This window comes from Periophthalmus magnuspinnatus, chromosome 16 (assembly GCF_009829125.3).
Source record: "Periophthalmus magnuspinnatus isolate fPerMag1 chromosome 16, fPerMag1.2.pri, whole genome shotgun sequence".
Classification (NCBI taxonomy): Eukaryota; Metazoa; Chordata; class Actinopteri; order Gobiiformes; family Gobiidae; genus Periophthalmus; species Periophthalmus magnuspinnatus.
This window is the reverse complement of record NC_047141.1, coordinates 31,661,927-31,688,272: the sequence shown is the minus strand read 5'-3', so window position 1 is coordinate 31,688,272 and position 26,346 is coordinate 31,661,927. Positions and strand designations below refer to the sequence as shown.

At 37.9% G+C, this 26,346-nt stretch overlaps 1 protein-coding gene across 2 annotated transcripts in view; it reads right to left on the bottom strand.

Annotated features, from left to right (window-relative positions):
- Nucleotides 1-10,371, bottom strand: part of cd4-1 (CD4-1 molecule) — a 17,900-nt gene extending 7,529 nt beyond the window's left edge. The window contains exons 1-6 of one of the 2 annotated variants that reach the window (XM_033981571.2): nucleotides 10,313-10,371; nucleotides 6,106-6,166; nucleotides 3,694-3,840; nucleotides 3,471-3,614; nucleotides 1,018-1,251; nucleotides 1-310 (exon numbers count right to left, since the gene is read on the bottom strand). The exon at nucleotides 1-310 is cut by the window's left edge and continues 62 nt beyond it. In XM_033981571.2, coding sequence (XP_033837462.2) covers nucleotides 1-310; nucleotides 1,018-1,251; nucleotides 3,471-3,614; nucleotides 3,694-3,840; nucleotides 6,106-6,160 — 890 coding nt within the window. In that variant the 5' untranslated portion in view covers nucleotides 6,161-6,166; nucleotides 10,313-10,371. The remainder of the gene's footprint in view (nucleotides 311-1,017; nucleotides 1,252-3,470; nucleotides 3,615-3,693; nucleotides 3,841-6,105; nucleotides 6,167-10,312) is intronic. The other variant, XM_055227684.1, reaches the window with a different exon arrangement.
- Nucleotides 10,372-26,346: the final 15,975 nt, after the last annotated feature.

Sequence of the window (26,346 nt, the reverse complement as noted above, 5' to 3'; positions counted from 1 at the left end):
CACTCGTAGGCGCCGGCGTCCCCGTCTCGTCCCACGTTTCTGCCCAGGGACAGGTCGCCGTTGCCGGGGTCGTGTTTGGGCCGAGCTCTGCCTTTCGCCGCCGTCGTCCAGGTCGGTTTAGACTCCAGAGACAGCGTGAGGAGTCTGGGTTTATCGCACCAGACGTTTGGGCAGAAGTTCCAGCCGACCTCGACCACGCCCCTGGACCTGACGTCTGTCCAGGAGGCGCCGGGAGCGAGGGAGCACGGGACGAGGAGCGGAGACGAGGAGGAGGTGAAGACGGTCTGAACAGGAGCAAGAGGAAGGAGGTCTGCACCAGGAAGAACACAAGGAAGGACAGAGTTTAGTCCTGGTTTAGTCCTGGTCCAGTCCTGGTTTAGTCCTGGTTTAGTCCTGGTTTAGTCCTGGTCCAGTCCTGGTTTAGTCCTGGTTTAGTCCTGATTTAGTCCTGGTTTAGTACTGGTTTAGTCATAGTTTAGTCCTGGTTTAGTCCTAGTTTAGTCCTGGTTTAGTCATAGTTTAGTCCTGGTTTAGTCCTGGTTCAGTCCTGGTTTAGTCCTGGTTTAGTCCTGGTTTAGTCCTAGTTTAGTCCTGGTTTAGTCCTGGTTTAGTCCTGGTTTAGTACTGGTTTAGTCCTGGTTCAGTCCTGGTTTAGTCCTGGTTTAGTCCTAGTTTAGTCCTAGTTTAGTCCTGGTTTAGTCCTGGTTTAGTACTGGTTTAGTCCTGGTTTAGTCCCGGTTTAGTCCCAGTTTAGTCCTGATTTAGTCCCGGTTTAGTCCCGGTTTAGTCCCGGTTTAGTCCCGGTTTAGTCCTAGTTTAGTCCTGGTTTAGTCATAGTTTAGTCCTGGTTTAGTCATAGTTTAGTCCTGGTCCAGTCCTGGTTTAGTCCTGGTCCAGTCCTGGTTTAGTCCTGGTCCAGTCCTGGTCCAGTCCTGGTCCAGTCCTGGTCCAGTCCTGGTCCAGTCCTGGTTTAGTTCTGGTCCAGTCCTGGTCCATTAAGCTGAAACATGCACTGACCTATGACCCTGACGTTGACGGTTCCTGTCGTCCGTTCGTTCTGGTCCGTCAGGACGTAGGTCCAGTCTCCGCTGTGATCCGCCGTCGTCCTGACTCTGGCTCCGCCTCCGCTCGTCTCAGGCGTCTGTCCCTTTGGACCGACCCAGTGGACACGAGGGGCGTGGCCAGGGTCTGGGACACTGCAGCTCAGAGACAACCACTGTCCAGAGACGAGCACCGGAGGGTCCACCACCACTGGACACACAGAGGACTAAACCAGGACTGGACCAGGACTGGACCAGGACTGGACCAGGACTGGACCAGGACTAAACCAGGACTGGACCAGGACTGGACCAGGACTAGACCTGGACTGGACCAGGACTGGACCAGGACTAAACCAGGACTGGACCAGGACTAAACCAGGACTGGACCAGGACTGGACCAGGACTGGACCAGGACTGGACCAGGATTGGACCAGGACTGGACCAGGACTAGACCAGGACTAAACCAGGACTAAACCGGGATTAAAACAGGACTAAAACAGGACTAAAACAGGACTAAAACAGGACTAAACCAGGACTAGACCAGGACTAAATCAGGACTAAACCAGGACTGGACCAGGACTGGACCAGGACTGGACCAGGACTGGACCAGGACTGGACCAAGACTAAACCAGGACTGGGGCTAGACCAGGACTAGACCAGGACTAGACCAGGACTAAACCAGGACAAAACCAGGACTAAACCAGGACTAAACCAGGACTAAACCAGGACAAAACCAGGACAAAACCAGGACTAAACCAGGACTGGACCAGGACTGGACCAGGACTGGACCAGGACTGGACCAGGACTAAACCAGGACTAAACCAGGACTAAACTAGGACTAAACCAGGACTAAACCAGGACTAGACCAGGACTGGACCAGGAGTGGACCAGTACTAGACCAGGACTGGACCAGGACTAGACCAGGACTAAACTAGGACTAAAACAGGACTAAACCAGGACTAAATCAGGACTAAACCAGGACTGGACCAGGACTGGACCAGGACTGGACCAGGACTGGACCAGGACTGGACCAGGACTGGACCAAGACTAAACCAGGACTGGGGCTAGACCAGGACTAGACCAGGACTAGACCAGGACTAAACCAGGACAAAACCAGGACTAAACCAGGACTAAACCAGGACTAAACCAGGACAAAACCAGGACAAAACCAGGACTAAACCAGGACTGGACCAGGACTGGACCAGGACTGGACCAGGACTAAACCAGGACTAAACCAGGACTAAACTAGGACTAAACCAGGACTAAACCAGGACTAGACCAGGACTGGACCAGGAGTGGACCAGTACTAGACCAGGACTGGACCAGGACTAGACCAGGACTAAACTAGGACTAAAACAGGACTAAACCAGGACTAAATCAGGACTAAACCAGGACTAAACCAGGACTAAACCAGGACTAAACCAGGACTAAACCAGGACAAAACCAGGACAAAACCAGGACTAAACCAGGACTGGACCAGGACTGGACCAGGACTGGACCAGGACTAAACCAGGACTAAACCAGGACTAAACTAGGACTAAACCAGGACTAAACCAGGACTAGACCAGGACTGGACCAGGACTAGACCAGGACTAAACTAGGACTAAAACAGGACTAAACCAGGACTAAATCAGGACTAAACCAGGACTAAACCAGGACTAAACTAGGACTAAAACAGGACTAAACCAGGACTAAACCAGGACTAGACCAGGACTGGACCAGGAGTGGACCAGTACTAGACCAGGACTGGACCAGGACTAGACCAGGACTAAACTAGGACTAAAACAGGACTAAACCAGGACTAAATTAGGACTAAACCAGGACTAAACCAGGACTAAACCAGGACTAAACCAGGACTAAACCAGGACAAAACCAGGACAAAACCAGGACTAAACCAGGACTGGACCAGGACTGGACCAGGACTGGACCAGGACTAAACCAGGACTAAACCAGGACTAAACTAGGACTAAACCAGGACTAAACCAGGACTAGACCAGGACTGGACCAGGAGTGGACCAGTACTAGACCAGGACTGGACCAGGACTAGACCAGGACTAAACTAGGACTAAAACAGGACTAAACCAGGACTAAATCAGGACTAAACCAGGACTAAACCAGGACTAAACTAGGACTAAACTAGGACTAAACCAGGACTAAACCAGGACTAGACCAGGACTGGACCAGGAGTGGACCAGTACTAGACCAGGACTGGACCAGGACTAGACCAGGACTAAACTAGGACTAAAACAGGACTAAACCAGGACTAAATCAGGACTAAACCAGGACTAAACCAGGACTAAACCAGATGAATCAAATAAAATCTCTGGCTTTTAAATTAAAGATAAACTGAACTGAACGACTAAACTAAACAAACTCGGGACAGTTCTGTTGGACAAAAACTCACTTTGTCACATGTTTTTCGTCTCTTACCTTCGACTTGAACCAGTTTGAAAAGCTGTCGTCCCGTTTCTATTTTCTTGTCTCTGGCGACGCAGCTGAAGGCGCCAAACTCCCCGCGGGTCACGTTCTTTATGACGAGCCCGTTGGACGACAACTCCAGACGAGGGCGCCATTCTGTAAAAAAAAAAACAGGTTTAACGGTTTATTACACGATTATTACACGATTATTAATAAACCACAAACATGTTTCTACCTGTTTCTAATATCTTTCTCCCTCCAGACGGGTTGGACCAGGCGACGTCTGCCCCCCCGATGTACCAGGTCACGTACTTGTCTGTTCCAAACGGCGAGCGCAGTTCAACATCACGTCCCAGCTGAGCGTAGACGAGCTTCTCAGGAGCTAACGAGAAGCAAAACATTTAAAAACACAAGACAGAAGGACAAAAACTGCAAAAAGTCAAACCCAGATGAGTAAAAACGGAAGAAAATCTGATCTGAAGTGAAATGATCGAGCAGCGGAATGAGACTTTTTGTAGTTAAAATAGAAAAAATACATAAATAAAGATAAGAAAAACAGGAAATCTAGACTTAAAATAACAAATCTAATCCAAAAAATCCATTATTTTACTCGTCAGATCTAATGAAATCAAACCAAAAGTTCATTTTAACAGATCCAGATGTGACTTTTAGGACAGAATTCTCTATATTAGTCACAATAATCACTAAACTTCTCACTGTTTTTTTTGTTATTTCATGTTTTGTGTTGAAATATGGGGAAATAATTACGCTGACAATCAATTAATCCGTTATTCTTATTGTAAAAACGAGTCACACGTTTGTTTTTCTAGTTTTTATATAAATAAGACTCTCTCTGGGCTGATAAATAAATAAGTAAATAAATAAATAAATGAATAAGTAAGTAAATAAATAAATGAATAAGTAAGTAAATAAATAAATGAATGAATGAATAAATAAGTAAGTAAATAAATAAATAAATGAATAAATAAGTAAATAAATGAATAAATAAATAAATAAATGAATAAATAAGTAAATAAACAAATGAATAAATAAGTAAATAAATGAATGAATAAATAACTACCGTAAATAAATTAATAAATAAGTAAATAAATAAGTAAATAAATGAATGAGTAAATAAATAAATAAATAAATGAATAAATAAAAAGGTAAATAAATAAATGAATGAATAAATAAATAAGCAAATAAATAAATGAATGAATAAATAAATACGTAAATAAATAAATAAACTAACCCGTTATTCTTATTGTAAAAACGAGTCACACGTTTGTTTTTCTAGACACTCACATCTTTTCATCTTTTCATTCAGTCCAAACTATTAAAATGTCCTGATCTTGTAAAATATTAAACTGTTTTATTCAAAGTCTTAAATAAGTTATGACCAAGTAACGTGTAAAAGTGTTTTGTTCTTATCATTTGAGAGGATATGTTTATATTTTATTCTACCTCATGTTCAAACGACTCGTAAAAGTTTTTGTGGCTGGAGTGAAACTGGAAAAACTCTGGATTTACAACAAAAAAAACGCCAAAGTGTCATAAATGTAAGTTTTTATATAAATAAGACTCTCTGGGCTGATACAGTTTTATTGTTATGAACTGAGTCTATGTGTTTATATTTGTCTGCATTTATAGTAAGTATTTTTTTCTGTCTCTTTCTTTTTCTCTTTTTTTCCCTTAAACTGAATAAGAAACAAAAAAAAGTGTTTGATTTTTGTCCTGATGGAAAACAGAGGTGGGACTGACAAGTTTTCTTCTTCTCACTCAAATAAGACAGAAAACAGATTATGAGACGTGCTTTAGGTGAACCTGAGCTCGAAATAAATAAATAAATAAATAAATAAATAACTAAATGAATAAGTAAATAAATAACTAAATAAATAAATGAAAAAATAAACAAATGAATAAATAAAAAGGTAAACAAATAAATGAATAAATAAGTAAATAAATAAATGAAAAAATAAATAAATAAATGAAAAAATAAACAAATGAATAAATAAAAAGGTAAACAAATAAATGAATAAATAAAAAGGTAAATAAATGAATGAATAAATAAATAGGTAAATAAATAAATAAACAAATAAGAAAAATAAATAAATAAATGAATGAATAAATAAACAAGAAAAATAAATAACTAAATGAATAAATAAATAAATCACTATATCAACATATCGTTCTATATATATATAAGTTGGAACAACAGATTTTTGGGGTCAGTATTTATCCTGTGGACTTTTTTGTTGCACAACTGAGACATTTTTGGTTATTTTTTTTCTAAAAGATGATGATCATCTGATCTGTTGTCTCTTCACAGAACTTCCTGAACGTTCCTCCATTTTGTCTCCAAACCAAAGACGTCAGGACCGTCTCCGTCATGGCCTCGAAACTTTAGAACGAGCTCCCGATCCGTGTAAAAACGCAGCATCTCCTGACCATTTTAAACTCTATAAAAGTCTCGTCTCTATTGTTTTTCTTGTTGCAAACGTCTGGTTTTGGTGCCTGATCTATCCTCACGCATCTACAGCACTTTTATTATACGTGTATTTCTCTCTGGAGACATTTATCGCCGTAAGATTCGCACGATCCCACTAACTCTAACATTACTGCTTTAAAATCGTCGTCTTTTTCTCACCTGCGGCACAAACGCCAACGAAGAAAAGCACGAGGAACACTCCAGCGCCGCTCATCTTCACCTGAAACGAACAGAAATATCGTGTTTTAAATGTACAAAGATTAAAAACGTACATAAAAAACAGCTGTGGAGTTTAAGGACGCACTGATCCACTTTAATAACACTCACACCTGCTCCTGTTTTTAAAGTTTAAACGAACCTACGCGGATAAATACTTTTGTTTTTCTTCGTACAGGACGTTCACGATGGAACAGCCGGGTTTTTTATCGGTGTAGAACGTTATTGGGCTTGTTATAGATATGTTTACTCCTCGATTATGAATCCGCCGAATGTTTGTCTCGATCACGCGTCGTTCGAGACTGACGGACTGATTTTCTCCTCACCGTGTCTCCAGCCGTCACTGACACTTTTAAATCTTCAGTCGCTCCTATAGTTCTTAAGTTTTACTCGCCAAATTTTAGCAGTAGGTTAAACTGAACCTTCTGAGATTTTTGGCGATATATACGGTTATAACTGTTCACTTAAACTTGAACTTATCACGACTTAAACTAGGGGAAAAAGTAAAAATAATGCTTAAAAGTGTCCACCATTTTGTGTTTGTCCCTGAACACACTTGGCAGGTCTGGATTTTACGTTAGAATTTGCTGTTTGATGCAGTTTTGACCTGGTTTTTGGTTCATATTTGTGTCGTTACTGCTCCTATCTTCATGAAACCAAAACTGACATGAATTTTAATTATTATTATCATTATATTTAAACATTTAAGATGAACGAAGTCGATTTGTGGACACAATCTTGGGGCTTGTTGAGATTCAAATCAGAACTAAACCAGGTCTAAAATGGGTCTCAACTACAGAGCGGCTCAAAAGTCACTGACACTTTTAAATCTTCAGTCGCTCTTATAATTCTTAAGTTAAACTCACCAAATTTTAGCCGTAGATAAACTGAACCTTCTGAGAATTTTGGCGATATATACGGTTATAATTGTTCACTTACACTTGAACTTATCACGACTTAAACTCGGGGAAGTAAAAATGTTCGGTTTGTCCCTGAACAGCCCGATCCAACTCACTTTACGTCATATTTAAAGCATTTCCGTCTCATTTCTCTTATTTGATCCTCGATATCACGTTTTAAGTCGTTTATTAAGTCGTCTGAGGTTTATTCACAAACACCTTTTCTTTAAGATCGTCCCACAGGAAGAAATCAGGACGAGTCAGGTCTGTGGAGATCACATACTGCCCCCTGTCTTTGAAAAACACTTATTATTCCTTTAATGACGTTTACGCTCGGGGCATCTCTGGTATTGGGTCAAATTTGACCCATGTGACTCAAAGTTCCACTGTACAATGAGGGTTCATTCCTCGGTGCTAAATTTGCTCAGATTAATGTGGGAAGAGTCGTTCTAAAGGCTCTGGAAAAATGAAAGAAAAATATTTAGAAACAAAAGAGTTATGAGTTTTTTTCAGCTGTCAGTGACTTTTGGGCGACTCTTTACATTCGTTTTTTGGGAACGAGGGCCAGTCTTTTTCACACAGTGTGCATTAATCCAAAGTAATTTTATTTAAAGTTAAATTCTGGGACATGTGAACATCTCCAGACGTCCCTGTGTCACGCGTTTGACTCCGAGCGCTCACACTTCCCAGTACAGTCGCCTAAAAGGGGCTTACGGAGCTGCACAGGAAGCACAGGTTGGTTTTGTGGTGGTCTTAGATGGAGAGAGATTTGAGCAGATAAAAGAAGACAAAAAGACGAGAGGAGGCGTCGTGCGGTGGGCTTCAGACGAACGCACAAACGCACGACGCCAGGGATCAGATTTGAGGCGCAGATTTGGCTCCCGTTCCTCCTCGTCTCCACCTCTGCCCCCTCTTCCTCTGTTCCACGAAACACAGAGCGAAGAAAGAAGAAGAGAAGAAGAAAAAGAAGAAGAAGAAGAGAGGAGCGTACCACAGCGCAGCGGCAAACGCGGCTGTGGTTTTTTTACGAGACGTACGGATCTACGTTCAAATCTGTGTCGAGCTCGAGGCACAAAGAAATGTTTGAAGTTGGAGACAGAATCAGTGTTTTTAAAAGTGGTAAAAGTTGATTTCGCATTCAAAAAACAAAAAAAAACAAAAAAAAACACCAGCTGCTTGTCTTCACGGAGATGTTTTGCCTCAAGTGTTCAAGAATATGGCATTAAAATGGTCGATCGCCATGGAGACAAGAAAGCGACACCTAAAAAGTCTATGAAAACGTAAACTGGACATCGCTGTTTCAGAAGAGAATAATGTTTAAAAAGTGTTAATAAAATGTGTTTATTTCACTTGTTTGTTGAACTTTGACACGGGAACTTTTAATCCAAGATCTCATGAAGGTCTACGGCTAAAAACTGTCCGCGCTAGAACTAAAACAGGTAAAAAATCCATTTATTCTCTTTAAAAATCTGAAAATAAACATTTATCCTTGTACCTGCTTCTGTTTTTAATGTTTTAAACGGAGCGACCCAGTTATATATTTGTTTGTTTTGTTTAGTGTTATATTTACACGGGGTACGCTCATTGGGCTCTCCCTGTAGAAATAAAAATATATGAAAAACGGGGTCGCGTAAATTCAAATATTATAGGAGTAATCTGAGAAAATACTGAGACAAACAGCTCATGATATTTATTTAAGTGTGTCGCTAAAGCTGTGGCACTTTGGTTATTTAAAAGATAAAAATCTGTTTGTTGAAATGGACAAAATTTAGTCAAATGTGTGAAAATTGTCCATGGAGTGCCCCAAGGGTCAATCTTCGGGCCGATACTTTTTTCATTTTATATTAATGCTGCTGCATGAGTGTTTTTATTATTAAGGTGTACGTTAATTTTGTTTAACTCAGTATAAACATGAACGATGGTCTAGAGGCTGTAGAGAAAGAATAATATTAATAAAAAAAAGGTTTTATTCGAATAAATTGTCCTTAAATATCACAAAAAATAAACGTATGAAACTCAGTAGTAAAAATACATTATTTTTGCCGATGAAAAAGAAAGAGCACATGAGTTTTGGGGTTTTTAGGTGTTATGATCAAAGAAATAAAAATAAAAATACGTCAGGTCATAACTGTGTTCCATGAGGTCAAAGGTCAAAGAGCCTTTTAAACAGGAGTGCGCTGTATTTGTTGTATAACTCACTGATTGTTCCATATTTAATCTACTGAAGTGTGAGCGAAGAGCTTGTAAAACTTATGTTAATACGGTTTTTAATTTACATAAAAGAGCTGGAAGAATCAGCAACGGACGTGGAGACAAAACCGATAAAACCGATATTTATACGATTAAAGAAGAAATTCAACACAGTACATCAGTAAATTTCGCCCGTCAAGCTCCAAAAAGTGAGTAACGAAGAGAGAAAGTCGAATTTGAAAAGAGCTGAAGTCTTTAAAAACCAAGTCTAGAACCACAACAATGGAACGACGTTTGAGTCAAAGGCGTCGTCTCCGGAGCGACGTGAACAAACAAAAACTTCAGAATGTTCAGTTCTTTTTATCAAATGTGACGTTACAACAAAAAGACGAGTCCGTTTTGCTTCTTGACGGCTTCATCTGAGCTAAAGTCTCAAACATACGTCACGTTTGGATTCAAAACGTTGGAACTGTCCGTGTTTTTTTGTGAGAAAGAGGCAAATGTTTCACTTTTACACTGACGAAACGCTATTACTTTTCATAAAACAAATGAAACAAAATCAAAAAAGAAAACGAACGAGATGTCGAATCCAGTGTATTCACTTGTTTATCGTAAATATGTTTTTGAATTTTAATTAAACATTATATTCTCCCTCATTTACAAGTTCGTCTTATAGAGAATGGATCTGTTTCGGCGTCGGTCAGTTCGTTTTTTGCAGGTTTGAAGTTGTAAAAACTGCTTTTTTTTTTAGAGTTTATACTTCATGAACAAGGACACATTTAAGAATTTAATAAAAAAATATAAAAAAGTGTTAAAATATGTGTTATATATTAAAAAATTTTACTCAGAACGCACATTTTGACTAAAGCAGACACAAAAAAGGCGTTTAACTGATTTCCTAACTTAATGATTTAAATGTAAAGTTTATATACAGACAGTAAAGTACAGTATTATGTAGTATTATGTAGTATTAGGTAGTATTATGTAGTTTTATGTAGTATTATGTAGTTTTATGTAGTATTATGTAGTTTTATAAAGTGCTGTGTTGGTTCCAGACTCACCTCGGGCGTCTCTGCGTCTCTGCGTCTCTGATGTCTCTGCGTCTCAGGTGAGGACTGGACCAGAACGACGCTCCGCCCTGAGTCTGAAAAACACCAACGAGAGACGAGAGTGAAGTCGAGAGGCGGGGCCAGTCCACAAACAAATACAAACAAAATATTAGTATTATTTTAGTTTTTTTAAGTTCAGTTTAATGCTATTTTATTTTGGAGATTTACAAAATACAGTAGTCAAATTTATATAACACTGTTTTTTTTCTCCACTGGACTCTCAAAAATAAACTTTAATGACCCTCAACCGTTTACTGTGACGAATCAGAATCAAAATCAGAATCAAAATCAGAAAAAAAATCAGAATCAAAATCTCATCCTGGTCGAGAAAACATCTGCAGACTGAAAAGATGATGAAAAATAAAAATAAAGACAGAATATTTGCCTGTTTATGTGCGTAGACTGAAAACCGTGAGGACGTAGTTGCAGCACAGTGTCCATCAAGTGTCAAACTCAAGGCCCGTGGGCTAAATGTGGCCCGTCAGGTCATTTTATGTGGCCCGCGAGAAGCTGAATTAAAAGATATGACCGTCTGTGTGTGTGTGTGTGTGTGTGTGTGTGAGTGGGTGTGCCCCGACCAGTTACACACTTTTAAAAATGGCAGTTTATCGGGAAATACGCAGTTACACAAACGTATTTTCACATCAGGGCAAATGCACGTAAAATATTTGTGACTTGAATTTGTAATAAATCCAGAAATAGTAAATTAACAAGACATTGGGCCCTTGACGGAAACATTTTGCTGATGTGATCCTGAGTGAAAATCAGTTTGACGCATTTGTTCTACAATTTGAAATGTAAATACAAACGCGAGAGATAAAATATATGAAGTAGAAGTATTCTGTTGTACTTTAATCACATTCTGCGGGATGATGTTCGATCGAATTCTTGGTCCGTTTTTCCTCCACGAGTTTGTTTCTCTGGGGCTGCGTTAAAGACGTCGTGAATCGAACAGAGAGACGGGACGATACTGAACTAAAACAAAAGATAAAAGATGAGACTGAAGCGTCGATGAGGCTCTGCTGCGGCGAAAACGGCGAGAAATCCAGCCCCGTGTTGATGCTCCGTGCGTTTAATGGAGCTCATATAGACGCGAGTTAAATGAGGGAAAAACACTGACACAACAGAACACGTCCGACGAACAAATCTGACCAAGTGCGTTTGTAGCGTCGTGGTCGAGGACAAATCTACAGAGAGAAGTGATAAAGCCAGAAAAACTGAATGAACTGGACACAGACGGGACACAGACTGGACACAGCCTGGACGCCGTGAGGAGGTCGTTGTTTAATCATTTCACTCTTTGTGTGTTTAAAGATTTCAGTCCCTACTAATTAATTTAGAATGGCACAGTGTGTATCGAAGAACAGACTAGTGTTAGCTTTAGCAGCGAACAGGGCTAGTGTTAGCTTTAGCAGCGAACGGGGCTAGTGTTAGCTTTAGCAGTGAACAGGATTAGTGTTAGCTTTAGCGCTCCGTGGGTCCTCTTTAAACGCGGCCGCAGTTTAACCAAAAAAATCCCACTTCTAATGTAACTTTTAACAACAGAAGAGCCAAACTGACCCAAACCAAAGTCAGAAAGAGACGTGTTTTTTTTTGCAAATAATGACAAAGTGATTACAACATTAATTTAAAAAAAACAAATCAACTGTTTGCAGCTTCTAACACATAATACAGAATCAAATAGAACATGTATTTCTGTGGATGTGTTTGGATGTTTTTAGGGAGACGGGGCTTTGAACAAACTGAATTCTGATGTGTTTTATGTGTAATATTTACTTAATGATCAGTATTTTTTCTGATTTTATGCAGGAGGCTTACTCAGACAAACAGTAAAAAACAATAAAAAAAAAAAAGTAAAAACAGTTAAAAAACTTTTAAATAAATAAATAAATAAAAACTGGTAAAAAAAACAGTTAAAAAAGAGTTTAAAAAGCTGTAAAAAATAATTTTTAAAAAAAGTAAAAAATAACTGTAAAAAAATAAAAATAAAAAGTAAAATAAAAAATAAATAAAAATGATTTCAATAGAATGAACAGTCTTTGGAGCTACAAACACTGTCACACCCTTCAGAAATAAAGTGAACCCAAAAACATTTGTCTCAATCAAAGCACAAAGAGCCACACTGGGGCTTTAAAGAGCCACACTGGGGCTTTAAAGAGCCACACTGGGGCTTTAAAGAGCCACACTGGGGCTTTAAAGAGCCACACTGGGGCTTTAAAGAGCCGTATGTGGCTCCTCAGTCTCAGACCCCTGACCTGGACCAACATAAAGTAAATATCCAAACAGTGTCGTCTTTATTCAAGCCGCTGTGTCGTCTCTTTGCAGTCGAACTGCGTTAAAGGAAGAGTCGACCACAACAAGGAACAAGTGAGACGACACGGAGCTCTGAGGTTCCCCGTTTACACTACACAAAAGTACACTAAAGTACACACAAGTACACTAAAGTACACACAGGTACACACAAGTACACTAAAGTACACACATGTACACACACGTACTCGACACAGCTCCACACCTGCGTCTCTCGGGTCACACAAATGTCTGAGTGTTATTGTATCTGTATCATGTAAAGTCTCGTTCATTAAAAGGTTTTTATGCATTTTTCAGTTTTTTTTCTACAAAACATTTAAAACATCTTCAGCTGAACAAACGCGTCACATAAAAAGTCAAACAAAAAGCCCCAAACACCAGAAACAGAAAACACCAAGATCCTGTGCAGTGAGTGTTAAATGCCAGGGAGGAGAGGCGGGTTTTACACCTGCAGTGATGGACGTTTGACTCTTTTATGGGATCTGAATCTTTTGGATCTGTTCGTTTCAAAGAGCCGTTTAAACGACTGGCTCTTTTACTGTTTATTTCTATGACAGAAGTCGATGTGAGAGCAAATTTTTATCACAAAACGAATCACAGAAACGAGAAACGACCAAGTCTCAGATGTGTTTAAACTGAGACTGGGAGTGTTTTTACACTTTGGAAATATGAAAAATCAAAATAAAACATTTCATTACAATAATAATCATTAAAATCTAACTGTTATTATGATGTTTTTGTGCACAAATCTCTCCCTCGTGTCGTCTGCTCTGGAGCTGGTTCTGGTGTCGGTTCAGTGAAAGAAAAAGAATCAACTCTTTTAAAAATGAGACGTAAAGGAGCCGTTCAAAGAGCCGTTCAAAGAGCCGTTCAAAGAGCCGTTCACATCGTCACGTCGCTTAGATCTAAACGATTTTACGGAGTCTATTTGAAGATATCTGAGACGTTTCATTGTGAGTTTAAATTGTGGCTCGTGGGTTAAACTCGTGAACTTAAACTATCTCTTTTTTACTTTTCACAATTTCAACTTTTATTTAGTTTTTTTTTTACTTTTATTTTTTTTAAATTATGTGTTTTTGTTCAAATATTTTGTTATTCAAAATGTTGAGAATTTGCCGTGAGGAGTGATGGGACTTTTATGACTCTTTTATTTGCTGCAGCTCTTCATTTCAAAGAGCCGTTCAAAAGACTCTGGCTCTTTTTATATTTAATTATAACAGAAGCCGACGTGAGGTTTTATTTCATCTACAAACTGATCACACAGAGGGAGCAGGTTTATCTTTGGAATTATGCAGAATCTTAATAAAACAGCCTGATAATAACAATAATCTTTAAAAAAACGCTCTGGTGTTTCCTGCTCTGACTCTGTGCAGATTCTTGTGTTGGTTTTGGCGTTAATCGATATAAAAATACACACAAATCAGAAAAAGAAGAAAAATAAACAATTGGTTCTTTTAAAAACGTGAGATTCAGATCCAGCTGTTCACGTTAAGGAGCCGTTCAAAAGAGCCGACTCGTTCATAAACATCACAATCCAATCCAGTCCACTTTATTTAAACGGCACATTTCACAAATAAATAATAAATAAAATAAATAAAAACAACCTAATTAAGTAAATCCACATTTAGACTAAAATCAAATAGCAAAAATAAAATAATAAATATGTAAATAAAAGCAATAAAACAATTACCAATAAAAAAAAAACGATCAAATCTAATAAAACAAGCAAATAAAATCAAAAGGAACAATCAATAAAGACAGAGGACCACACGACTCACGCAGAGTTAAAGCCACAGAGTAAAAGTGGATCTTAAGACGAGACTTAAAACACTTAAAACATTTGGACCGGACACAGAAAAGGCTCCGTCTCCTCTGGTTTTAAGTCTCGTCTGGACCTCGGACCTCAGTGTGTGCACCGGAGGATAAATGTGGATGAGGCCCGAGATGTGATCAGGGGCCGGTCCATTCAAAGCTTTAAAAACAAACAATAAAATCTTAAAAATCAATTCTAAAATGAACAGGGAGCCAGTGCAAAGACGTGTTCATGTTTTTACTTCCTGTTCAAAGTCGGACAGCGGCGTTTTGGACTAACACTCAGTTCCGATGCTTTTATTTTGAAGGTTATTTTCAAAGCCCTGGAGCAAAGATTATAGTTAAAAAAAAAAAAGACTTTCACCACAGCGAAAGTAAAGCTGTCGTACGGAACATGTGCGAAACTGCTCCTCAGACACGTTAATGACACATAAAACATAAAGACACGGGATTAATCTGTTTAATTAATCTGTTTTAATTCTATCAGCGGCAAAATGTAGATTCAATATTATCTTTTATCGAGCTTTAAAATGTTTTATCGGGACAAGTCTGGGTCAGAAAACAAAATTCACAAATTGTCGTTCCTTGAATAAAACGAAAATGTAAATAAAATAAGTGCAAACGATGAGGTTTTATAGAATGAGCCTTTGACTAAATATAAATGCAAAAGATCTACAGGGCGTCTATTAAGTTTCTTTACAATTTTAACATTTAATCACAAAGGCGAGTGATGAAATATATTAATTACATTTGTTTTGTCACGTTGTATTTCTGTTTTTCAAGCGTCCTGTTGATTAAAGACTCAAACTTTTGAAGGAAAATCTAAGAAATGGATCCAACAAATCAGACAAGAACGAGTCCGATTAACATTTCTTATCACCTGCTTTTGTTTTACCGTTTTTAAATCGTAAAGAGTCGCGTTTGTGTTGTTGAAATGGGATATTTAAAGTGTCAGGTTTTATCGTTTGTTCATGAGTCTCGCTGCAGATGCTGTAAATGAGCGAGAAACAACAGTAATTCTGCATTATCTTAAAAAAAACAAACCAAAAAACATCGATGTCTTTGTTATTTCCAGAGGTTGCACTTTCCACCTCGCTGTTTGTGAGGAGTCCCCATTACTCACCCCCTGAGGCTCCAGCTCATCACAGTAAAACTGAAAAAGACTCGTCTGATTCACTGTTTCTGGTTCATCTCTGTTTCCTCCTCGGCTCCTACACAGGGATGTCCTCTTTATCGTCTTTAACCGACGCAAAACATCAACACAACTCGCTCAAGGGGAACGGACGGCTTCAAAACTCCATCAGCTCAGTTTACACCCAGAGAAAAAGACTCAAGTGGAGCAACATGGAGCCTGATGTTTGACCAAGACTGTGAGACTAAAACACAGAGCGAGGGTCAGAACGAGGCTGTTGGAGCGACTTTAGAGACTTTACACAATCAGACATATCAAAAGCTGCTTCTTTACATTGTGTTTTTGATGATTATCGTGAAAAATGAGCTGGAACCAAGACCAAACCAAGACTAAACTGGACTAAACTGGACTAAACTGGGCTCAAACACATACTTTTTCTTGCACAATGACAGTTTTTTAACCTCCTCAGACTCGCACTCTTTCGTGGCTTTATTCATTTCTCTTTGTTATTTGGGCTGATTGGACCTGATGATGTAAAAATAAAGAATTTAGTTGTTTTTGAGAAAAGTGATGTAACTCAAATGTCCTCATATGTGACATTTGAATCATTTTGATAAAACATTTGAATAATGATTTACAAAAACTATTTATTAAGACCCTGAAACAGCAATTTGTCCTGAGTAAAAACAAAATGAGAAACAACAATTGTGCCTCTTGGAACAAAGTGTCTGATGTGAAGAGACAGGAGCAGGAGACGTGACTTTACAAAAAAATAAAATACATTCTGAACATTCTAAACTCTTAAAAATATTCTAAACTGAACATTTTTGCGTTGTTGCTGTTCTTCTTCTAAAAGTTTACACTGTGGCCCAATGATCCAAAATGTGTTGTCCAGATGTGAGGACGCCAGGTCTCAGGAGGTTAAATATATGTCTGCAGACGAAGCTCAGACGAAGCTCAGACGAAGCTCAGATGAAGCTCAGATGAAGCTCAGATGAAGCTCAGATGAAGCTTTTGATGTAAACGTTGCAGCTCTGGGCCTTACGTTCTTTTCGTCGTTTGTATTTGTCCATTATGTTCAGTGTGTGTCCCTGAATCTTCTACTTTCCCCATAAAATCCTGTCTGTTGGGGTTTTTATCGGTGATTGGACGACTTTTCCTCAGCTCGGCCGATCGTGGGACCGACCTGCAGCCGCCAGCACTGACTCTGTGTTTGTTCATCGAGATTTTGTTACGTCACTGTCAAATTTATGTTTTATTTTAACGTTTAAGGACCTTCTGTTTAACCCTCTGATGCATGAATTATCAAAGCCTTGGTCAAGATTTTGTGACATTGTGAACTGCCTGTAAATATGAATTAACTTTTGTTCTATTGTAAATATACAAACACATCTTTATTTTTATGCTTTTAAAAACATTTCAACATTTTTTTGGGAAATTTCAACACTGTTTAGATGCAACGTTTAGGCCTGAATAAGAAAACCAGAGGAAATGTACTTGCAGTTACACCGACTGACCACTGAATTGATCTCAATGGAGTGTGGCAGCAGAGAGCACTCCAGAGGCTCCACCATAAACCAACGCATTAAAGAGAAAGTTGTTTTAGTCGCTGCACCAGAGGGTTAAGTATTTTAGATAATTTTTGTGTCGTTTACCCTTTTACAGACTTGTTCATTAAATTGCTTCTTACTTTACCATTTTTCCTTCTTGTTTTGTTTTGTTTCTTCCCTGCAGCAAAACAACAGCTAAACAACAACAAAATAACAGTAAAACAACAGCAAAATAACAAAAAAGCAAAACAACAGCCAAACAACAGCCAAACAACAACAAAATAATGGCAAAACAACAGCAAAACAACAACAATAAAACAACAAAACAGCAAAACAACAGTAAAACAACAACAAAACAGTAAAGCAACAGCCAAACAACAGCAAAACAACAACAAAATAACAGCAAAACAACAACAAAACAACAATAAAACAGCAAAACAACAGCTAAACAATAGTAAAACAGCAGCCAAACAACAGCAAAACAACAACAAAACAGCAAAACAACAGCAAAACAACAGTAAAACAACATCCGAACAACAGTAAAACAACAGCTAAACAACAGCAAAACAACAACAAAAATAACAACAAAAATAACAGCAAAACAACAGCCAAACCACAGCAAAACAACAACAAAAGAGCAAAATAACAGCAAAACAACAGCAAAACAAAAGCAAAACAACAACAAAACAGTAAAACAACATCCGAACAACAGTAAAATAACAGCTAAACAACAACAAAAGAGAAAAACAACAGCCAAATAACAGTAACACAAGAGTAAAATAATAGCCAAACAACAACAAAACAACAGCAAAAATAACAGAACAACAGCAAAACAGAAAAACAACAGCAGACACAACTCACTAGAGCCAGAACTGACCAATAGAATCTTCACATCCACTTATCGTCATAGCAACCAGGTGTCATAAACAAAAGCAGCGACCTCAACAACACATAAACAGGAACAACAACAACAAAAGGTGTCGTGACCTGTCCCGACTCGAGCTGCGTCCCAACAGTAATAATAAACGTTCACACCGTCACGAGACGTTTCAACGTCTTTAGATCAACAAACACATCACAGCGTTTGGACGGGGCGTTTTTCAGGCTCCTGTTCGTTGAAGTTTTGTTTCGTTTGTGTTTTTTGTTTATGTTGTGTGTGTGTTTGGTGACGCTGACACATGTGAAAAGGTCAATTTGAGCAGGAAAAGTGAATATTTTGAGTTAAAAACCTGCAGACGGAGGAGACGTGCGGGTTTGTGGACGAGAAAGACGACTGCGTTTGTCTCTCGAATGAATTTCAGTTCAGTTTGTTTTCTCTGCTGGTTTCACCGTCCAATCAGCATCAAGTATGAACCTTTACGACCTGCATTTATTTATAAAGATAATCGAGATCAGATGTATCGATACTGGATTGATCCTAAAGGAAACAGACTGATGATGAGGGTAAAGTCGACAGGAGCCCGATCACAGTCGACTCTGAAGATGGAAACAGCTCAAACGTCAGTGGAAATAAAAACAGAAAAGTGACATTTTAAGGTCGTTGTCTCTGTGTTCAGTTTGAAGCAGTGGACTGAAACTGAGGGAGTTTAGACGCTGCTTCAGCCTCAAGTCTGACTCTGGGGGAGTGAGTTTTTTAAATCGTACGTGAGAAAAGTGAAGAGAAAAACAAATGAAACACTCGAGAGGAAGAGAGAGAGAGCAGAGACAACAGTGAGATCAAAACAACAAGAAACAAGAACAAACTGAGAATAAACCAGGACTAAAGCAAGACTAAAGCAGGACTAAAACAGGACTAAACCGGGACTAAACCAGGACTAAAACAGGACTAAACCGGGACTAAACCAGGACTAAAACAGGACTAAACCGGGACTAAACCAGGACTAAAACAGGACTAAACCGGGACTAAAACAGGACTAAACCGGGACTAAACCAGGACTAAACCAGGGATAAACCAGGGCTAAACCAGGACTAAACCAGGAATAAACCAGGAATAAACCAGGACTAAACCAGGACTAAACCAGGGCTAAACCAGGGCTAAACCAGGGACTAAAACGGGACTAAACCGGGACTAAACAAGGACTAAACCAGGGCTAAACCAGGACTAAACCAGGACTAAACCGGGACTAAACCAGGACTAAACCAGGACTAAACCAGGGCTAAACCAGAATTAAACCGGGACTAAACCAGGGCTAAACCAGGACTAAACCAGGACTAAACCAGGGCTAAACCGGGACTAAACCGGGACTAAACCGGGGCTAAACCAGGACTAAACCAGGACTAAACCAGGACTGAACCAGGTCTAAACCAGGACTGGAGGCAGCTCTGTTCTATTGTGTTATTTGATTCTTTTTTTTCTTCACACAGATCTACAGAATTATGCACAACTGAAATAAATAATCATGATGAAACATGAACTATAACCAAGACCAAACCAAGTCTCCATCAGAACTAAACTGGACTGAACTGGACTAAACCAGGCTCAAACACAGAGGACACATGGAGGTGTGACTCTCCCATAACGACACCACACAGACATGATTGACAGGTCAGCTCTAGGGAGAGTTTTAAAATAATGTAACTCTCTGGTTTCAGGAAACACGTCAAAGTTCTTCTGGTTTTAATTTTCTGAACAAAAGAGCTGCTGTAGGCCCTAACACACGCCAAAACAACAGCAAAACAAGAGTAAAACAACAACAAAACAACAGTAAAACAACAGCTAAACAAGAGTAAAACAACAACAAAACAACAACAGTAAAACAACAGCCAAACAACAAAACAACAGTAAAACAAGAGTAAAACAACAACAAAACAACAACAAAACAGCCAAACAAGAGTAAAACAACAGCAAAATAACAAAACAGTAAAACAACAGCCAAACAGTAAACCAACAGCAAAACAACAGCTAAACAACAGTAAAACAACAGCAAATTAACAGCAAAAAAACAACAAAACAACAGTAAAACAACAACAAAACAGCAAAACAACAGTAAAACAACAGCTAAATAACAGTAACACAACAGTAAAATAATAGCCAAAAAACAACAAAACAACAGCAAAACAACAGCAGACTCAACTCACTAGAGCCAGAACTGACCAGTAACTGACCAATAGAATCTTCACATCCTCTTATCGTCATAGCAACCAGGCGTCACAAGCAAAAGCAGCGACCTCAACAACACAAACAGGAACAACAACAACAAAAGGTGTCGACGCCGATCGAAACACAAAATACCAGATCATTACGGTTCATTTTTGGCAGAAAAAGCTCAAATGAAGCTCAGTGAGGTGAATTTACAGATTTATGAATGAACCACAGACACAAACACTTCACTCTGTGTCGCTCATACACAAAAGCACACAACAAACATCACATTTGGAAAAACAAAAGTTCTGGTTTTATAAATATGTCGTGTTCACATGAGACAAACACATTTACAAAAAGGTACAACTACTGTGTACTTTTGAAGTATCTGAGTCGTCCGTTTTGGGGTCAGGGTCACACGTCGTTCACTGAGCAGTTATAAAATCTGTTGTTTTGTTTCTATTTTTGCAGATTTGACGTTTCAAAATGTGACGAAACCAAATGTCAGATTCATTTTCATGTTACAGTTGTGAGATTTGTTCCAAACAGTTTTCAGACAAAAACACTCTGTCTAAATGTGATGTCAGTGAGTTTGTGTTTTATGTTTTGCGCAATGGAAACTTTAGACTTTAGAGCACATGTGTCAAACTCAAGGCCCAGGGGCGAAATCTGGCCCGCCATGTCATTTTATGTGGCCGCGACAAGGTAAATTAAAACATATGACTGTCTGAAAATGTCAGTTTATCAGTAAATAGGCAGTTACACAGTCTTTTTTTTTTTTTTACATCTACACAAATTGGCCCTCAGTGAAATCGAGTTTGACACTTCGGCTTTAGAGACTTTAAAATGTAACGACAAAGACGAGGGATAAAATAATAAAAAAATTCGATCTGTTGTGTTGTTCGTGTGTTTAACGGAAACACAAAACACATCTGATCAACTGTCTTTGTCTTACATGTTTTTTAAATAGTAAAGACTTTATGGACACGCAGTATTTCTGACTGAAAACACAAAAATAAACGTCTTCAAACCGTCAAAAAAAAGAAAAAGAAAAAACAATTTACAAAAATAAACTTAAACTTGAAATTAAATAAACGAGCGCAGATCTCGTTTTAGAAGTGATTTGTAAGATTTTTTGCTTCGTTCAACCCAATTTTTGTGTTTAATGAAGTGCTCGGCAAATACACACACAAATACACACAAATACACACACATACACACAAATACACACACATACACACGTACAGTACTACTACTACACACACAGTATGTTTTTCAAACGTTTAAGCTAAAGACACGAGCGCAAAAGACACAATTTTGTAAAACAGTGAAGTCAGAAAACATGGACGTTATATATTTATGTGTCGCAGTAGTAGTAGTATTAATAGTAGTGGTAGTAGTAATAGTAGTAGTAGTAGTACTAGTAGCATCAGATGTAGCAATTGTCCGAGTAGCGACAGTAGTATTTGCAGTTGTAGTAGTGTAGTAGCCATAGTATTAATAATAAAAATAGAAAATTATAGAACATTTTAGTAGTAGTAGTAGTAGTAGTAGTAGTAGTAGTAGTAGTAGTAGTAGTAGTAGTAGTAGCAGTAGTAGTAGTACCATCAGATGTAGCAGTTGTCTGAGTAGAAACAGTAGTATTTGCAGTGGTAGTACTATAGCAGCATAGTAGTATTAATATATATAGATGTATAAATAGCAGTAGTAGTAGCAGTAGCAGTAGCAGTAGCAGTAGCAGTAGTAGTAGTAGTAGTAGTAGTAGTACCATCAGATGTTGCAGTCGCCTGAGTAGCGACCGTAGTATTGTTAGTGCTAGTAGTGTAGTAGCCGTAGTATTAATAGCAAAAAAAAAAGTTATAGAACGTTTTAGTAGTAGTAGTAGTAGTAGTATTAATAGTAGTGGTAGTAGTAATAGTAGTAGTAGTAGTACTAGTAGTAGTAGTAATAGTAGTAGTAATAGTTGTATGAAATGGCAGTTTTATGATTTTCTTTGCTCTAAATCTTGACTTTTGTTGATGTAATGTTTGTATCTTTGACCTCATTTTCCTGATTCTCTCTGGACGTGTCTCTTGATTTTTAGCGTAAAAGTCGCTCGGACTAAATTAAACTGGTACGAGTATTTCGACGGTACAAATACGACGGTACAAATACACCGTGGGTTTGTTCATGTTTCAGCCGAGGCTTCATTTGAGACGACGATTCAATAAATGTGACGTTTTGATTCTCTGTTGATTCATATTTTTAAACGTTTTTACTTTTAGAAACGGCAAAATGAACTGATAATTCTCCATGACGGTTATTTGTTCATCTCAAATCTGACATTACTACATAAAACATACACATTATTACGTAAAAATGACAAAAATCACCCAGTGCTGCAAAAAAAAAAAAAAAGTACGATGAATACAGACCCTCAGAATATATTTGTGCAGCTTTTATAGAGTGAAAAGTACAAGTTTGTGTAGTACTGATCAGGACTAGTGTAGTTTATATCAATGGGCCTGATACTACGAGGATAAGACTGAAGTAGTAGTAGTAGTAGTAGTAGTAGTAGTAGTAGTAGTAGTAGTAGTAGTAGTAGTAGTAGTAGTAGTAGTAGTAGTAGTACAGATGATTGTAGCTGAATAAAAGCCCCTCAACATCAGACTGAGGCAGAACTATGGCAACCACAACAGTCCAAATGTGCTTTTTTTGCTTTTTTTTTTGCTTTTTTTGTTGCTTTTTGTTGCTTTTTTTTGCTTCTTTTTTTGTTGCTTTTTTGTTGCTTTTTTGTTGCTTTTTTTGTTGCTTTTTTGTTGCTTTTTTGTTGCTTTTTTGTTGCTTTTTTGTTGCTTTTTTGTTGCTTTTTTTTTTGCTTTTTTGTTGCTTTTTTTTGTTGCTTTTTTTTGCTTTTTGTGGGTTAAATTATTTATTATTATTTCCTCCACGCACTCGCAAACGTGTTATTTAAACAGAGAAAGGCTCATTTCGTGTGTGTGTTTTGTGTGTGTTTTTTGTTTTCGAGTCAGATACAAATGAAATACTGATCCGAGTATTTGTGTATTTGTGTATTTGTGTATTTGTGTATGTGTTTTTTGCTGTAGCGTCTCGTTCACATTTTAAAAAGGTTTTTGAGGTTTTTTTTTTCAGCATAAAAACGACTTAACTCCACCTCGACGTTGGGAAGAAACTGAAAACATGTACGAGAATACGACTAAATTGGAGTAACTATAATCTGGTACAGTTACTTTTTCATTTTGAAGTATTCAGAGTACAGTTACTTTACTAAAATACTTGGCAGTACTTGATCGTATTTTAGTTTCTCCAGATCTCGACGAAACGCAGCGAAAAAAAAACAGCGACACAAACATAAAGCTGTTCTCTTCCTACGTTGTGTTTTTTACATTATACTTCAAATACAACTCTGTGTAAATGTATTTGAAGTACTCAGAACACAGTACTCTGATTGGACCGTGTACCTGAATCACATAGTACATTTTCTTTTGGCTGTTCTGTCTCTAAATAAACACATTTTAAAAGTATTTTTCCCTCGTAAAACTCTGACTCTCTGATAAAGTGACACAGGTTTAGAGTCGTCTGTAGTACTTCTGTGGTAGTATTTGTAGTATTTGTACAAGCAATATTTGAAGTAGTTGCAGTAGAAGAAGCAGCTGTTAGTGAGTAAGTTTAAGAAGTCGTAGTGTAGTAGTAGTAGTAGTAGTAGTAGCATCAGAAGTAGCAGTTGTCCACGTAATGACAGTAGTATTTGCAGTGGTAGTACTATAGCAGCCACAGTATTAACAATAGGAATATAAAGTTATAGTAGTACTATATTTGTAGTAGCAGCAGTAGTAGTAGTAGTAGTAGTAGTAGTAGCAGTAGCAGTAGTAGTTGTTGTTGTCCTAGTAGTGATGGTAGTACTGGTAGTGGTAGTAGAAGCCATAGCATTAATAATACAATATAATATAAAGTTATAGTAGTAATAGTAGTAATAGTTGTAGTAGTAGTAGTAGTAGTAGTAGTAGTAGTAGCAGCAGCAGCATCAGAAGTAGCAGTTGTCCAAGTAGCGACAGTAGTATAGTTAGTAGTAGTAGTGTAGTAGCTGTAGTATTAACACGAAAAAAAATAAATAAGAATAAGAAATAGAAATATAGACATATAAATGTATAGTAGTATTTGTAGTAGCAGCATTAGTAGTATTTCTTGCAGTAGTAGTAGTAGTAGTAGTAGCTCAGAGTACTTACATGTTGTCGGTCCTGTGGTCTCTGTACTTGTGTCTCGTTGGCCTGAAACTGAAGCAGATGTTTCTCTGAAAAAAAAAAACACACACACTGCAGATTCTCATTCTGTGTCAGTGGAGCAGAGACAACACAACAACAGAACACAATACAACGAGGAACACAACAACAACACAACACAACACAACAATACAACGAGGAACACAACACAACACAACACAACACAACAATACAACGAGGAACACAACACACAACACAATACAACACAACAGATACAACACACAATACAACACAACGAGAAACACAACAACACAACACAACGAGGAACACAACACAACAAAACAGAACGAGGAACACAACAACACAATACGACACAACAAAACGAGGAACACAACAACACAACGAGAAACACAACACAACGAGTAACACAACACAATACAACACAATGAGTAACACAATACAACACAAGTAACACAACACAATACAACACAACACTACACACCACAACGTAACAATGCCACACAACACTACAATACAACACACCACAACATAACACAACAATACAACACAACTTAAACACAACACACAACAGAAGTGCAGCTCTAGTTTATTCTGAGCAGATGTTTCATTGTTCAGTTTATTCATATTTTTATATTTAAATGCACATTTTTATGTTTTTATTCACATTTTTGATTGTATGTTTTGTTTTGTTTTCCTCGTTTGCTCCTTTGACCTCAGTTTATCTTCATGCTCCATGGAGACGAGCTGATGGACTGTGTTACACATCAGATCTGTGGAGAGGTGACACTGCTCACACAAAGAATGCCTGGATTTTTAGATATTTTAGCAGTAAAACCACCTGTGATTGAATAAAAATGTATAAATATAAAAAAAAAGTTAAGGAAGTTTAACTGTGGAACGTGGAACATTCTAGGCATCGCCATGGAGACGAGCTGGTGAGCCACATTACAAATCAGATCTGTGGAGAAATGGCCCTGCTCACCATAAGAATGTGTGTATTTTCAGATATTTTAGCAATAAAAATGAGTAAGTAAATAAGAGTAAAAAGAAGATAAGGAGGTTTAACTGCGGAACATTCTAGTCATCGCCATGGAGACGAACCGGCGAATGAAAGACAATAAAAGTAAAGAAAGTGAAAAGTTTATTTAATATATATCAAGACAATATAATGAAACATGCCAAGTTCTACAGCTCAGTCCTGTTTTATTTGCGTTTTTTTGCTCCACCTTGTGATGTCACGCGGTGATACAGGAAGTGCTGTAAACTACCACTTGATGACATCACAAGGTGGAACAGAGCGTTTTGAGGTTTGGAGATGTATCAGACTAATAATAAAGTGTGACTCAAACATGTGCGAATGAAACAAAACACAACTCCAGGTCTGATTTTGACTTATTTTTTTCATATTTTGACACAAATTTAATCCAGAACAGCTTTAAACGTGGAGCATTTTAAACACAACATGATTGAAAAGTAACAGAACAAAAAAACATTATAAGCTAACAATAACAACAGCTAGCATGCTAACACGTGCTTACTGTTAATCGGACAATAACAAAACAGATGCAGAGAAAACACAGCAGCTTTTCTTCACTTTGTACATTTTATTTACACAAAAAACATCAAATATATGACGTAACAAATATGGAAATATGTAGTAAAGAAAATAATTGTTGTTTTTTTAATATATTTTACATTTTATATATTTATTTTACTTTTTTTTTTAGATTTTTACTTTCACTTTTCACAGCTGTGTCATATCTGGGTCAAGAAAAGCCAAAAGTGCAAAACAGGGATCGATGCAAAAGGATTTTATTTATTTATTTATTTATTTATTTTTATTTTATCTATTTTTATTT